At 37.0% G+C, this 15815-nt stretch overlaps 1 protein-coding gene across 15 annotated transcripts in view; it reads right to left on the bottom strand.

The window, feature by feature from the left end:
- LOC131683405 (uncharacterized) overlaps positions 1-15815 on the bottom strand; it is a 69722-nt gene that overhangs the window by 20720 nt on the left and 33187 nt on the right. For all 15 annotated transcript variants that reach the window (XM_058965366.1, XM_058965358.1, XM_058965367.1 and 12 more), the window contains exons 3-5: positions 9278-9634; positions 8982-9181; positions 8507-8720 (exon numbers count right to left, since the gene is read on the bottom strand). In XM_058965366.1, coding sequence (XP_058821349.1) covers positions 8507-8720; positions 8982-9181; positions 9278-9634 — 771 coding nt within the window. The remainder of the gene's footprint in view (positions 1-8506; positions 8721-8981; positions 9182-9277; positions 9635-15815) is intronic.

The following is a 15815-nucleotide window of genomic DNA, read 5'->3' as shown; positions in this document are numbered from 1 at the left end:
GATATGTGCAAAAAATTTGAAAATTTATCGTGAGATGGCTGAATTATATGCGTTTAAAATTGGACCACTTTTCGTTACATACCATTTTTGTAGAATGTGCAAAGTGCACCTCCATATCAAAATCAAAGACGTAGTCCTGCGTCAAAAACACGATTGTTTGCTCAATACTACAACCCACCACAAACACATAATGAATATATTTAAAGAAGACTCATCCGTTTGGTGTTCCTCTGCATCTTCACGTAGCACAGATATTTTTCGTTCACATATTTATTAGTGATTCGCTCACTAACACGAAGATTCCTTAATCAAAGTCGTAACACACACACACTTTCGTAAGCTCTGCTTTTAAGAAATGTATCTTCTATTAAAATTAATTTTTTCCACTATACACAAACAAAAACTCACAATGAACTTAACTATTTCATTCAATCATTTAGTACATAATACTTTGTATTCTAACTTGTAAACCATTTAAAATTCAACAATTATACAGAGCACTAAATTTCACGACTGGTATGTGTCAGTGCACCTAGTTCTCTCTCACTAAGTTAGTATCGGATTCTGATGAGACGAAGTCGAAACGCAAATTCAATAACTAATATAGTTATAGGTTTTAAGCTCTTCAAGCGCAAAGATGGTTTTAAACAATTTTCTCTTAAATGGAGAAATATAGCATAGTGCAAGATTTTAGTACAAAATATGAATAATCTTTCGGCCAGAAAATTTTAGTTCCACATTTCACCGAATACCCTCTATGCCAGCATGAACTTTTCAACTGAGAGAGATAGGAATTAGGCGTTTAAAGCAAAGTTTTAGCACTGGTCTTTATCAGTGATTCTTCGTGTTTTATCTCGCTAACTCTATTAACTCTATTTATGTAATAAAATACTTCCAAAAATGTTATTTGACTAAGTGCGATCATGTCCAAAGTACGTGGGAATCGATTACTGATTCACAACAACACGCTGTTAGACCCTATGCTATATACATTCCAAGACGAGACGTCCAACCATTTCCATATCGAAGAGCGCCATGTCGAATATGATAACTCTTGATAAAATTGTCTGACACAGGAAATTCAATAGGATTCGGACTTGTAGTTACTCGATTACCCAGCGAAAATAAAAAAGTTTGAGATTTGGAAAAGGTTTCGTGAAAACCGAAGAATCTCATATTTTACCATAAAATTCGCTCACTTTTCTCAAAATAATAGGGGGAAAAATTTTATTTAGTTTTGTGTTGTTCAACGACATACTACACATAATGTGTATTTACATAAAAAAACAATTCGATTCGTTAATGAGTTTTTAAGTTATCGTGTTCGCCAATTTTAAAAACGCGGTTTCGAGAAAAGCGCTATTAAAGTTGACCATAAATTGATATCTACGTGTGTTACAGCAAATACGCACGAGGAATGCATTGCTGTTTAAAACGAAAGAAGTTTAGTGTGGCCACTAGAGGCTATTCTAGAGGCTCAATACTAACAATTAAGCGAATAAAAAAAAGTCGATTCTTTTTGCCCACTGAGCCAGCATCCTACTTAATCTAGTTTGGAAAAATAGTTCGAATAATCGAGGCGATGTCTCCTTTTAAATGGATTGCGAATAATCGTGTCATTATCTTCGGATATTCAAGTCTACGGATAATCGAATTTAGCTTGTGCCACTTATAAAAAAGCAACCCAGTGGGATAAAAATGTAGGAAAATAAATAAAGTTAAATAAGCTGCTGTTTGTGGTGATATCCACGTTTAAGATCACATAATTTCTTTAACCGTCAACTTTGAAGGTTTAGTATCTTCGAAAAAGTTTCGTACCATAATTCAGCGCATTTATTGGAAACAATATTTTTGGTGTTTAATCCCCCTAGAAGTAATTATAAAGAATCAACTCTTCCAAAACATTATGAAAAGACTTGGCGTCTTCCGTATAGTTCCTGAGTTCGATATAGAATAGCTTTGCGGCAAATAAAATATGCTAAAAGAGAATGATACTAGAAACAACTTTGTTGAAGACATGGATGTTCAACACATTCAGGATATCAAGATATATTAGATTATTTGCGGAAAAAAACTAATTATTTATATACTAGTTCTTATGATTACTTTAACTTTTTTTAATTTTTGCAAAGTTGTTTATATTACTAGAATACACATGTTTATCCATGGTACGAGTCTCTAAAGCTTACAATAAATAGTTATATTCAAGAAAATAGAATTTAATAATAATTTGTAGACATTATTCTGTATCTCGATATGCTACTCTTATAGAGCTCACATGTTTACAACGGAATTGTTTCTGATATCATTCATAACAACTATATTGAAGGTTCCAGGTCTCTAGATAATGTTTTTAACGAGTTGATTCGCTATAATTACTTTTAGGGGGATTCATCGCCAAAATGAAGTCGTCATGAGATGCACTGAATTATATTATTAAATTTTTTAAAGATACTCCAAACTTGATGGCTTCGAAATTAAGCATCAAAACTGTTTTTGAACATTTATTTCTGAATTCTCGACTTTAAAAGTGCTTAGCTTGAAAAGGTGACCTTGTATACAAGGTCCAATTATGCCATTCTATTCCGTTTTCAAATGTATACTATAAAAACTCTCTTACTTCACTTTTCTCATTTTACTAGATTTTCAATCCAACTGGATGGTTAGTGTAATAATTGGTAATACACAAATCTTCAAACTTTTGTTGACACCGATCCTGACGTACTAGAAACAAACTATGAACTCCATTTTTCATCCTTTTCTATCTACTTGCCGATAAACACTGAAAACATTGCCGAAGGAAGAACTGTGCTCAAATGTCCACTAAAACATCAATAACTTAATATTTTTCAGGCATATAACCACAACGAAAAATCTTTAACTAGTTTCCTGCCAGTATTGGCGGAAAAATATGATGATGAGTTATGTTCTATCAATGACCATGTGGTAGACTTGGGTTCAACGCCCAAGTCCCACTTAGCAGAAGCCAAAGGACTCTTTTTCTCTTTTAAGTTTATAACTGATTCGCTCTAGAATACCTATCCGTCTTTTAAGTTCATTGCTTCCGTTTCTCTTAGTCTAAAATTTGCCAAAAATAAATAAAACTGATACAGTAAAATAAGATTCTCTAACCATTTATTTGAGTGCTTGAATAACCGAATCGGTCAACTCGAGGTGCACTAAAAATCCTGTAATGCACTCAAAAAATGGAAATAATTTTTTAGTGTATAATCGATTTTTCGCTTCCATGACATTTTTTATTCGTCAGCTACTGAAACAGAGAACGTACCACTTTTATGCTTGATTTCAAAATCAATCTAGAGGAAGGTGGCCCTGTGTTGTACGTCCCGAGTATGTTAACTATACCGAGTTGCGTATCAGTTCCCGCTGTGTACCAACTTTACATCCATTTTGTTTATTTTTTGTTTATTTCGATTATGGATGTTTTAACTTTACGGTCATTCGCCTCTTTTAGAAAAATCTGTAACCCCATGTGCAGGGTTAGAAATCGAACCCAGGTGAGCTGCGAACAAGCCAATCGACTACCAACTACGCTATGCCCGCTCCTAAGCATGTTATTTTTATTGTCTGCTCTAATATTCCCAAAATTGATTATTTATATACCGATTTCAACAAAACCATCTGTTTCGTTTCAGTGAATTAATTTAAACGCAGCCCCTTCGAAGCAGATAGTGTTTTAGATTCAGAATTGTTATTGATTTGTTCAACAGATTCCGAACATTTGATTATTCATTGATAACCCCTGATATCCCGCCACTATTATCCAGAGTATGACTGGAATTTAAATGCGATCCATAAGTTAGAAACCAGTAATAAAATATATAACACAGCTATTAGTATTTTTATTTGTATTCTGCCGGGATAATGTATTTTGTAGTTTGTATTCTGCCGGGATAATGTAACCTCCAGAAGCGAAATGGTTCCAAAATGTGAGATCTACAGACACATTCAGTGTACCTCACATTTATACGTTCACCCTATTTTTCCAGGATAACTTTTTTTTTCTATTCAAACAATTTACACCAAATTCTCAAAGCTTGGTTTAAAAGCTCAATCAACAATATTTCCTGGGATTTGTTCGTTTTGTTTGTTTGTTATGGTAATTTAAGTAAAAAATGTGTCAACAGTGTTTCTCGACATTTGGAAACCCTGGTACGTTTTGTTCGTTTGTTATGGCAGTTTAAATGAAAAAAGTGGTGCCCTACATATATACGTTCACTAAATAAAAATATAGTTATTCTCAAAAAATGCTTTATTCAAGTAATAATCCAGTAATAATGTACACTACATTTATTAGTCAACGAATTCCTATCATTTTTCAATACAAGTTTCATTCGCTTCGTCATTTAACCCTCCGACAGTCGCACTGAGTGCACGCTGCTCTAAAAATCTAGCGAAATCGTGTTAGGGCACCAGCGGCTGCTCGTTCAGTGGGCCATAAGCGCGATTTCCGGAGGGTTAATTATTACTATTTTCTATATTTCTTGCCCTGAGCTTCACACTAAAAAAATCTGAATTTTATCGTTGACGTAATTGCAAACATGACACAATTCAACAAACCGTAATTTACGAAATGACGGAACATTACCGTGTTCCGTTTAATATTACATGAAACATATACTTTACATGCGCAATAACATAAAATTACACTTCCTACCATTCAGAACAAACGCTGTATGTGGAGTAAAATTACATGATTTACGAAATTAAACGTCATGTAAAATTAAAATCAAACGTAAAACTAAGTCATTTTTGATGCTCGTATATGTCAGGGTCAGGAGACGTAAATTTACACTGTTTTTTCTAGGTGTGTTGTTTTAGAATGATTAGTTTGTTTTCTTGAAGTTTGAAACTGACGAATACTGTTTCGCGTTGTCATATACATCGCGAACCATCATACTCGAAACATTTTCAATTGGGTTGACAACCGGAGAAAGCGGAATTTTAATGACCTCCGGTTTCTGTGACAACGCGAAGCAGTATTAGTTAGTTGAAAAATTCAAGAAAGCACTCAAATCATTCTAAAACAAGCTCAGAGCAAAAAACATAGGAAACTGTAACAATTAAATGACGAAGCGAATTAAACTTATATTCAAAAATTAAAGAAATACAATTGACTGCTACATGTAGTGTTAATTATTACAGAGAGATTACTCGAGTACTGCATTTTTTGTGAATTTTTATTTTCTTAAGGGGAGGTAAGGGTTTCAGCGTAAAAAACACTTGTGATTTTTTTTAGAAATGAACTGAACAGCTTTTTTCACTTAAACTGCCATAACCAGGGCCGTCGAGAGCCGCGTCGGGCCCCAAGGTTTGTATTACTGCTGGGCCCTTTTAAACCTAAGCCGTCTAGCTCAGCATGAGTTGGTACCTCTTCTGCCATGGGAAATTCGTGAGTCCGTGGTTTCTATTAGTCTCCGGTTGACTCATATATCCACATCCACAGATAGCGTGCCAGACAGGTTGAATTTCGACAGCTTCTTATTCCGTGGTATCCAAATCGGGTAAAATTTCCATAGTAACGATTTTTTCAACATGCGGGTACTCGGGTGTAAATAACGATTATCGACGTAATTAGAGGCGCACAGTGCTAATTCGTGTATTCGTACCTCGTTTGTGTCATCGCCTATATATACAGAGGTTCTGACTTCATGTTGCCACATTCAACGATATATTTCGTTTCGCAAAAAAAACGCTTCTACTTGATTGATGTTCTGAAACATAATCAGCACGGTATGTCTAACATGGTGAAATTGTAGAGTGTAAACATTGGCCATCTTTAGCTCCATTTGTCCTTCTAACAATACATCTTAAGGAAGCCTCGAAAAGTAAACAGGAATACAGTTCGACCACAATAAACCTTATGATCTGCTTATAATCATCACTCATTTTTTCGACATACTGAATTGGAACACGATACATTACTTCTACTGTGCAGACAAAGCAGGAACACGGATTGAGTTATTTGCTGGTAACGGTGGAGCAGTTTGTAGCTTTTGTTGTAAGCAAGATGAGAAGGTAGCAGATGCAGCTCGAAATTCTCGTTTAAAATTATTAAATCAAAAAGATTTTTTAATTTACATAAGTTTAAACCGGTTCCAATTGTAAATATTATGCAGGTTTTGTAAATAAACAATGTGCTATGTCTCACGTAGGAGCCGGTTTTTATATGCTGTGAGAATATGCAGAACCCGACAACAATATAGAGTAATCATCGCAGTAATCAGACGCAAATTAAACAACTGCGAGTACAGCGGGCAACCGAGTACTGCTGCTGTTGGCTGAACTGAACTGTTTGATTGCTTTAGTTTGCACATTATAATTGGGTTCTTATAGACATCACATGCATCTTTGGCGAGGCCCAAAATTACCGTTCTATCTCAACACAATTCTTTGCTAGGGATATTTTGCTAGAGGGAACAATCCTTGAACGTGCAATTAAAAATACAAAAATTATCCTTTTTTATCACCGGTTAAATAAGGTCAGTCTACCTTCTCATCTCGCATAGAGTAGAAGCTAAAAATCGTTCCACTAAAGATACACGGCAAAAACGACTGCAGACGAATTGTCTTGCTATTGATTTTTGGAAATGTGTTGCAAGACTAGCTACTCGGGTAGTAAAACAATTACTAAACGTACAGATTGTGCTCAATCCGGGAAAAGTTAATGCCCTGTAAATGCACCATATCAAACATTAAGAAGCACAGTCGTGTGTTTCGCGGAACAATGTGCAGCACACCAACGAAAGCTGCCTCGTTAGCAACAATATCCTCGTATATAAAGGCCTCCAGAGATATGTGCTTACATGACTTATCTTCACACACCATCGTGATTAATAAAATCATGCCAAGAAACGGAGAAGTGGTTTTCATAACAGCTGAATATTCCCATTTTCCCGGGTGCCCCTAACATTGTTCTTATGGTGAGAATGCTTCCGTACAAACCAACTCCTTCATACGTAACTTTTTATGCTTATCAAGCGAAAATGGGACGTTTCACCAGAAAAACACTGGTTATGCACCCATGGTAGATTCCTATGCCTATTTCTGCAAAAATATCCACGAATTTGACAGGAACAAATCTTCACTCAACAACAATCACACACAGTATCTCCAAGCCAACAACCGGCACCACCATTAAGAATCGAACGTAGAAGAGAACGGATGCGTTTGTCCTCGCGCTCGGATTTCGGTTTGACGCTCTATTGCTTTCTTCGAACATGTTTTGAATTGGCTTCTCAATAATTTATAGTGTATACTCCTTCGTTTGTTTTTTAACATGTACACAAAGTGGAAAACTCGCTTAAGAACGTTTGTTTTAACAAAAGACAACTATCAAATAAAGTTTTCATTTTTTAACACTTTCATCATATGACAATTTAATAAGGCGAATGATTATAAAGAAATTACTATTACCATTTTTATCGGAACATGTTCGACCATCTTCCGGGTTAAAGCGCGGGCCCCTAAATGCGACCCGGGCCCCAGGGTAATTGCCCTGGCTGACCCCCCCTCTCATCGGGCCTGGCCATAACAAACGAACAGAACGCACCAAGGCTTTCAGAATTCGAAAAACATCATTGATTAGGGTTTAAAACAAACGCTGAAAATGTGGTGCAGTTCGTTTGAATAGAAAAAAGTTACTATGAAAAAGTATTGAAAACGTATACTGCCCATATAAGCATTAGAGTCCCATATGGATTTTTGTCGAAAATGAGATATCTGTTGGATTGTATTCTGTATCACCACTGAATCATAATGTACAAATCAGTTTACCAGGTTTGTTCAGAAAATATTGAAAAAATACCAAAACATGGTTGTCCCATCCATAAGGCTCAATGAAAAATGTAAATCTTGAACAGCGTTTTTCTCGGCTTGCTGTTTTTCAATATGGGACTCTTATGCATATATGGGCAGTATATATGTGGTACACACTGCATTACTATGTGGACACAAATCATCAAATGTGTCCATCGCATATGTTATCTAATAATGTGTATGAATGCTAATATGACTGATATACGCATTTCATTATTCCACTGAAGGCACACGCACGAATCATCAGTAACTATTCGTTTACTTCCGTCTAGTCGAACTTTTCAGATTTTTCCTTCTAGCGCTTTTCATATATATTCGGATCACCTATCCACCAGAGCAGGGCAAAAGATGTATTCTTGGAAAGGAAATCGATACCCATGTAAATGCCCATCGCTCGGCGTATCGCTACTTAAGGGGATTTCCCACTTACCCATCATCAGACAAATGGCATGCTACCTGTCTCTGTACCCTTCCGACGTATTTCTGCCGTCATTGAGCTTTTGCTTTGTTATGCAGTATGATTGCTTGGCAATTTTTCACTAGAATGGAAATGAAAGGACAACCGATGAACAACGGGACAATCACTCACGCTGCTTTGTTCGGGGCCATGCTAATTGTGCCGGATCGCCCATTGATCGGATGCAATCTAAAAAAGAATGCTACCTACCTAGTACTGTGAGATTGGTGGCGAAAACTCTGGGCGGATGCGTAGAAACTTGGCACATATATAAGCCACCATCGTCATTCTTGATCGGGTTGATATGTAGGCGCCAGTTATTTGGATATTGAAATTTCACTCTTATCCTCGGATCGCCACTATACGTATTGTTTCCTACTGTGAGCAGAGATACCTTATCGGTTGTCCTACGGATCCACATCACCTAATAGGTGGAATTTGTCGGTCAGCAGTGTAACGTGGAAATGGGGAGAGGAAAAAGGATAAAAGCATTGGCTTTGGATGAAAATTAGAGCAGTTTGGGCTACCGACAGAGATAAGATTAATGGAGACATTTTTGCCATTAGCACACTACACTATAGCAATCGATTGTTTTGAGCCAACGTACAATTCATACGTGAGCGATTTATTCAACCCGAACTAAAAGGGATTCTTCAGTTAGAAGATTGGAAAATTGTTGGCTTACCGTTTTATCCTTGAGCATCCCTACCCTACAGTTGAGGATTGCTTCCGTTGACAAATGATAGCCGACTTGCAGTGCCCCGGAAGTCACGTTGAGTGGCTCTTCGAAAAATGGACCCCAATGCCGCTCGTGGTGATGCTTGGACTGATAAGGCATCGAATGTATAATCCTATGTCGAATATCAGGTAAAGTAGGTACTAGTACTGGAACAATAAATCACCAAATTGGAAGCTATTAGTATTTTTCGCCATACCTATTTGCAATTCTAACGCAGCGGTCTCTTTGCAACGGGAACTTACATGGTCGAAAAGTTGTGAACTTTATGCTATAGTTAGATTTGTGTTGATCCACCGTCTGTGCTCCTGTTGTCAGAGAAGAGGATGGTACTACGGTCGTTGGTTGCGATGATGCTGCCGCAATCGTGGGCGGTGACTGCGGCAATGCTGCCGTCTCGTACTGAGGTGTCGAGAAATTTTCTCGAAGCTGCTCCGAAGGTGTCAACGTGTCTGTCGTTGTCACATTAAGCAATATCTTCTCCGTCGCCGACATCGGAACTGACGGCGATGACAATTTGCTGCTCGAACTGATTTGTTTAGAATATGGTACGGCTTCCGTCGTTGGGGGATACTCGGTTAACATGGTTTGTTCTCTCATATCTGGAAGCAGAGCAGAAAAAAGAAAGACTGTATGTACAGACGTCACGTACTATTTGATGGGAAACCGCACATGATTTTGACTGAACCGACTCGGAGGAATATGTGCTTCCGTTGTTTTCGAATTGAAGCTGAGGAACAGATTTCTACCCAAACTTATTTGCCCAGTTGCTTGTCGAACACGTAAGGTGGGTTAGAAATTCCGGAAATTGAAACCTGTCGAAATCGGGTACGTGATGTGTTTGAATTTCTCGCATCATTGAAGGATTATCCATAAACCTCGAGAAAGATTAACCACGGTCGAATGTCGACGTTTCATTTTTAATTGTATGGTATATAAGGGAGAATATATTACATCATGAAAATGAATTAGGATGAATTTGGGATGTTTTTGAATGACAGTATGTAGTTTCGGAATAGGTTGGAGGAAATGTCAAGCAATAAGCCCACACAATGTTTGTTTAAATATTTGGGGAATCGAACAGGGTATTTCTCACAAATGGTATTCAGCTTTTTGCTGGTGGCTGCGTTTTAAAATGAGACCTCTACTTTGACAAGTTGTTCGTCCAGTGTCAGTTTTGACAATTCGTCAGTAATGTCAATTTTGACAAGCCACAAGTGTCACAACTCTCACCTACCTTGCTCATTTATGTTCTCAATTCAAACGTTAAACGTCAAATTTAAATTTGTTAGTTTGTTTTCAATCACATTGTCGTTGCTATCAATTTATTCGCGTATCTATTTATAAGCTGATCAATAAATTTATAAGCACATTATCAGATTTTTGAAAGCTATGTGAAAGTCGAGATCATCTCATCACATACAATACGACTAGTAATAAATCAATGAAGCTCGGTTTAAAATGACCAGGAAAATCGTGCAACCTTCTAACAATACAGTACCTTAGCAATGTTTGTTAAAGATCTGCGCGAATTTCGATCACAATTTGTAGCAAAAAAATAAAAAAAACTAATTGTGATAATTAGCTCAGTATAGCGGTCGCCCGATTAAATTATAAGAACGAATGGTCATCGTATTGTGCGCTGTTAGTGGAACGATTATTGAAAGCCATTTTCGTATACGTGATTTCGAATATTCTATGTTCTGTACTTGTGCCGCTGGGACTACAATCGGCTGAATCCATTGCCACGACTCGAACCGAACTAGGCTTTTTCTTCGAGAAAGAAAATCAAAAATTATGATTTGACGTTCAATGTTTGAGATGAGAATTGAAATGAACGCCTACCGCGATGTGAAAATTGAGACCGAAGGAACGGCTTGTCAAAATTAACACAACTGATATGTCAAAATTGACACTAGACAGACGACTAGTCAAAGAGAGGTGCGCAGTTGGGAATGCAGCCACGAACAAAAAGCTGAATATAGTGTGTTGGTCGACAGGTCAATCAAATTTTGAATTGAATTCAAGGGGTGAGTCGCTTGGCACAAATCGAATTGTGCTCGCAAACAAACAGCGTGGTAGCTTGTGCCGCAATGTTCCAAGATGTGCCACGATGTGCCACGGTGTTCAGTAATACAAAAGCAATGGTTGCTATGATTATTTAACTACACTTTGTTGACAGTTTTCGAGTTGTCAGAAGTGTGCCTCATTGTGCCACACTTTGTGGTAACGAGTGAATTGATCGTGTATTACTGTGAATTGTTCTAAGGGACTCACCCCTTGTTTGAATTCGAATTTGAAAAAGTAGTAATCGACGGCGCGATGACAGTTGCTAATCGAAAGAGAATCGAAAGTCATGGTGCCTGTGCATAGTGGTGTAAACCAAAACTTCCACCGATGAGACCGTGTTCCAATTGCTCTCTATTTTACACTATTTTTGTCGTTTTAGTTGGGGGTTGTTCGGGGCTACCACCGCTTGGTAGATTTCAACCAGGAGATTATTAGTGTCCTGGAGCTAGACACACAGATTAACAGGCATAACACTATGAGCGAATTCCCTTAAAAATATTGATCAGGCAATTTCCCAGAACACTAGCTTTTTCACCAGTGGTCTATCCCCCATATCATTGTTCATATGTCAGTGGCGCAATAATTTCAAATGCGGCCACAGTCCCAACTACAAATATATTTAAAATAACCATTAAAGCGGGTAAAGCATTGTTTTCGATTGTTATGTCTGTTAGTCTGTGATAGACATTCGCAGAAACAGCCAGAAGCCAGAAAGAAACTCACATCAAACCTATTGTTCGATTAAATTTTGGAGCGCTTTCATCGCTTCTTTATTCAAAAGTTTCCATCATGTTTTCTTTGGTCGTTTCTGTAACCAGGCAGACACTGGGTGGAAAAGTATCTTCTGTTCAAAACCTTTTACATGAGAGTGTAAATTTAGTTTGTTCTCGTATTTGTATACGCAATTAATCCAACAGCATCAGCTGCTCTCGCTGTGTAGTCACTATGGCCTCGGAATAGATGATTCTATGTAGATCGAATATACCTGATTTCAGTATTGCAAAAAATTAACATGAAACTTTTGATGCAATTATCTAAAAATCGTATTTTTTCGAAAACGGCTTAGCGGTGTATCGGCAACAGCTAAACCAATCGGTTTGAAACATTTACCCTCTCATTTCTTACTTCTTCTTCTTATTGTACTTCTTCCTGTACCAAGGAATTTTTATTTTGAGTCATTCAAAATAAACAATTTCCGAAAAATGATCACCATTTTGAAGCAAAACAGAAGTTTTTAAAGTCCTTCGTTTACTAAGGGCGTCCAGACATGTACTTGAGAAAAACTGTTGTTTTTCCATGGCAACCCTCAATCCCTTAAAGAAGCAAATCTAGCAGTGCCGTTCCAATCATATCTGTCTCATATTTTTCATTATCCTGTCGATTGGAAATGCGATGAAAGTTTAAAACATGTTATTTTATATTTATATTAGTTGAAAGTTTAAAATATGTTCTATGATATTTTTCGAAAAAAAATCTGAGACTCGCGTTTTTGCTGTTTCAACTCGAATTCTCCGAGCGATCGATGTTTCAAATGAGAGTAAAAAAATACTAACTCTGACTCATCGAATACTATCAAGAGCACTACCTAAATGATCTGAGCTAAGACACGTTATGAGCCAGTGCACAGGAATAAGACACGGTGCAGCACCGTTCTTATGTATGCCTTGCTACCAGGAAGAATTCATAATAGGAAAAGAATTGGATTAGAAAAATCCTTTTATTGACATGTTTTATTTCTGCACTAATGATTAGTTCTATGCCTTTTCCAAAGAATAATTGTTCCGTCCCAAAGTACATTTTGCCACATTAATATTAGTATTTCAGGTTAAACGATCTTTTATCTGTGATGGTAAATACAAACGACGATCCGTGCAAATATTTCGGATAGTCTGGTAGTTATTGATTATCTAGGAAGCTAAAATTTGCACGTGGTGTTCGTTAAACATGCTTTTCAATAACCGCATCCGTGGTCGCGTCTTTAAATTTTTCCTCACATTAGAGAAATTTTCAGCAACTCTGTCCCAAAACTCATCCTCACAATTCTCGCTGATTTATCCTTGTTGCTACAATGAGAACAAATGTAGCTCACGACCCTCGGCATAAAGCTGCGAACTGTTAGACTAATTTGATCTAAGAGGACACAGTTTGGCAAAGTTGACCTGTCGAAAACCACACGAACCGTGGCTGGTTAAGAAAAAAATGTTTTCCCATCCTCCGCGATTTTTGCTGAATGTAGTTGTTAGCTATTCAGAATTTTCGCTGATTGAAGCACCGGGTATTTGAAAGTCCTAACCTCATACTGCAGCAGATTTTCGCATGTCTGCCCTATGCGGGTCAACTGTCTTTGTACGTAGATATGATACCTTGCGTAGAAAGCTTCCAGCAAACAATCTTGTTTGCCTGCTTAAGGTAATTCACAGTTACTTCTAGCTTATCCGGCCAAATCTTAACTAAGGTTAGGGCTGAGTATCGGTAAATGTTTGACTTTGACGTAGGCATGTACTGTAGGTTTGGCCCAACGGCTTATTAGGAGAAAAGTTCTTCACAAGGTTCCAATTTCGTATTATTTTATTCAACCCTTTGAGTCACAGTAAACATTTTGGGAAATTCTCATGCTACAGGAAATGCCAAAAACGCAGAGAAAAATCGTATGTATTTTTTACATTACTAATAGGAATAACTCACCTCAACTGATTTATCAAATAATCGAATTGAATTAAAAAAACTCAATTCGAATTCAATTCAAAAAAAAAACCCCGACGTTTTTGCAAAAATATATCAAGTAATATATTGGTGATAATACGATTGTTTGCAATTTTTTTAGATGTCTGCAGTCCAAAGGACTGTAAGAATCGTTCAAACACGGTAATGTTCTGTCATTTCGTAAATTACGGTTTGTTGAATTGTGTCATGTTTGCAATTACGTCAACGATAAAATTCAGATTTTTTGGTGTGTACAATAGTTCACAAGTTCAGATGCCGCATGGTGCGGAAAATCCCATATAAAATTTATATTCTTGGAAATTTATGAACTTTTCAAACCATTTTATGCTGTTTTAATAGTTGTAAAATTTGGCGCATGCCATATTCGTGGTATTTTTATGAGGTTGTATGGTGAACCCCTAAGTATTGGCTCGGGTTTCTCAATAACACATAAGGCTTACTGCATCAAATCAACCAGTGCATTTATGTAAATACCGATGATCGGTGATAATCATGAGCGAAACCATAAGTCGGAAAACCAAGCTCATTCAGTTTTCTCAACAAGTGACAAATAATCGAATTGAATAAAAAAAAAACTCAATTCGAATTCAATTCAATAAAAACCCCGACGTTTTTGCAAAAATATATCAAGTAATATATTGGTGATAATACGATTTTTTGCAATTTTTTTAGATGTCTGCAGTCCAAAGGACTGTAAGAATCGTTCAAACTTTGGCGCACCACTTTAAAATAAGTTCAAATATTTAAACGCAAGCATTTTAGTACCGTCGAGCTGAAACAACGTGCCATTTGAATAAACAGAATGCATAGAAAAGAAAAGAACGTGGTTGTTACCCCAGCAATCACAGAATCAAGAGCAGGTCTCTAACGAATCGTCGCTAATGATATGAAACTTGATTTTTTCCAGGTAGGTTCACAGGGTAAAATTACTGCAAGCTAGGGTGTTATTGTGGGAAAAAAGGAGGCAAACTCAAAGGTGTTGCAACTTTCTGGAGGCACGGAATATGGAAACGGTACAGTGCATTTTGAATGTATCAGCAGGATTTGATTTAGCGAGTGGTTTCTAGCACTACATCAGGCAGAAATCATTAAGAAATGGTATACTTTGTTGTCAGAGCATTTATCTACAGTCACTCGTGTTGAAAACAGAGAGTTGAGATAGTATTTGGATTAATCCAAACTTAGAGTCGAATACACTCTATCGCGCTAAGTCGATAGAATGTGATAAAAGGAGACAGATACTCCGCTCCGAGAAAAAATATTTTGCGTTTTTTCACGTTATGGGTGTAATAAATAGGGTAAAGTGCATATTTTGGCCTTACTAATTACTCGGCCTATAGTCGATGGAAGGTTTAAAAATTGACATCAACAGCTTTGCTTCTTTTGCTTTTTTTCTTTGATTTTCAGCCAAAAAAATCCGCGGCGGTTGGAGCTACAGAAGAATTAAAAACTATACAAACGGAAGATGTATTTCAACAAAATGAAGCACTCCATCGCTATAATGCTGATTTGAACTAACAGCAGTTCTCGTTAGCGCATTTTTGTAATTGTAATTGTCATTCAGGATGCTTTTGTAAAATTGTGCCGTAGATCGTCCATGAATAATTAATAAATAATGTACATAATTTAGAATATTTTAATTTTAAAGATTTCGCGCTGAATTTCGCATGGGATTTCTCTTGGAATTTCACGCGGAATTTCGCACGTAGTTTTGCACGGGATTTCGCGTGGAGTAACGTAAAATTGTGATTGTTCCAGACTTCATAGCAATTTGTTCACGAAATTCAGAGAGATATGCCATAGAAGAAGTGAAAGGTAGAGGTTGTTGACTTCGGGCAGACACTTGTGCTGCTTTTGTTATGATTGTTCTCCACTATGATGTTGTTGATGTTGGAACAGTTGAACTTTTATTGTTTTATTAACTCTCCGGAAATCACGTCATTATCGTTGCCCAAGTAGCGAATTTTTTTTCCGCCGCTAACTAGTGCA

This window comes from Topomyia yanbarensis, chromosome 2 (genome assembly GCF_030247195.1).
Source record: "Topomyia yanbarensis strain Yona2022 chromosome 2, ASM3024719v1, whole genome shotgun sequence".
In the NCBI taxonomy this organism is placed as follows: Eukaryota; Metazoa; Arthropoda; class Insecta; order Diptera; family Culicidae; genus Topomyia; species Topomyia yanbarensis.
The sequence above is the reverse complement of the archived record's forward strand: the minus strand, read 5'-3'. Positions and strand labels throughout refer to the sequence as shown.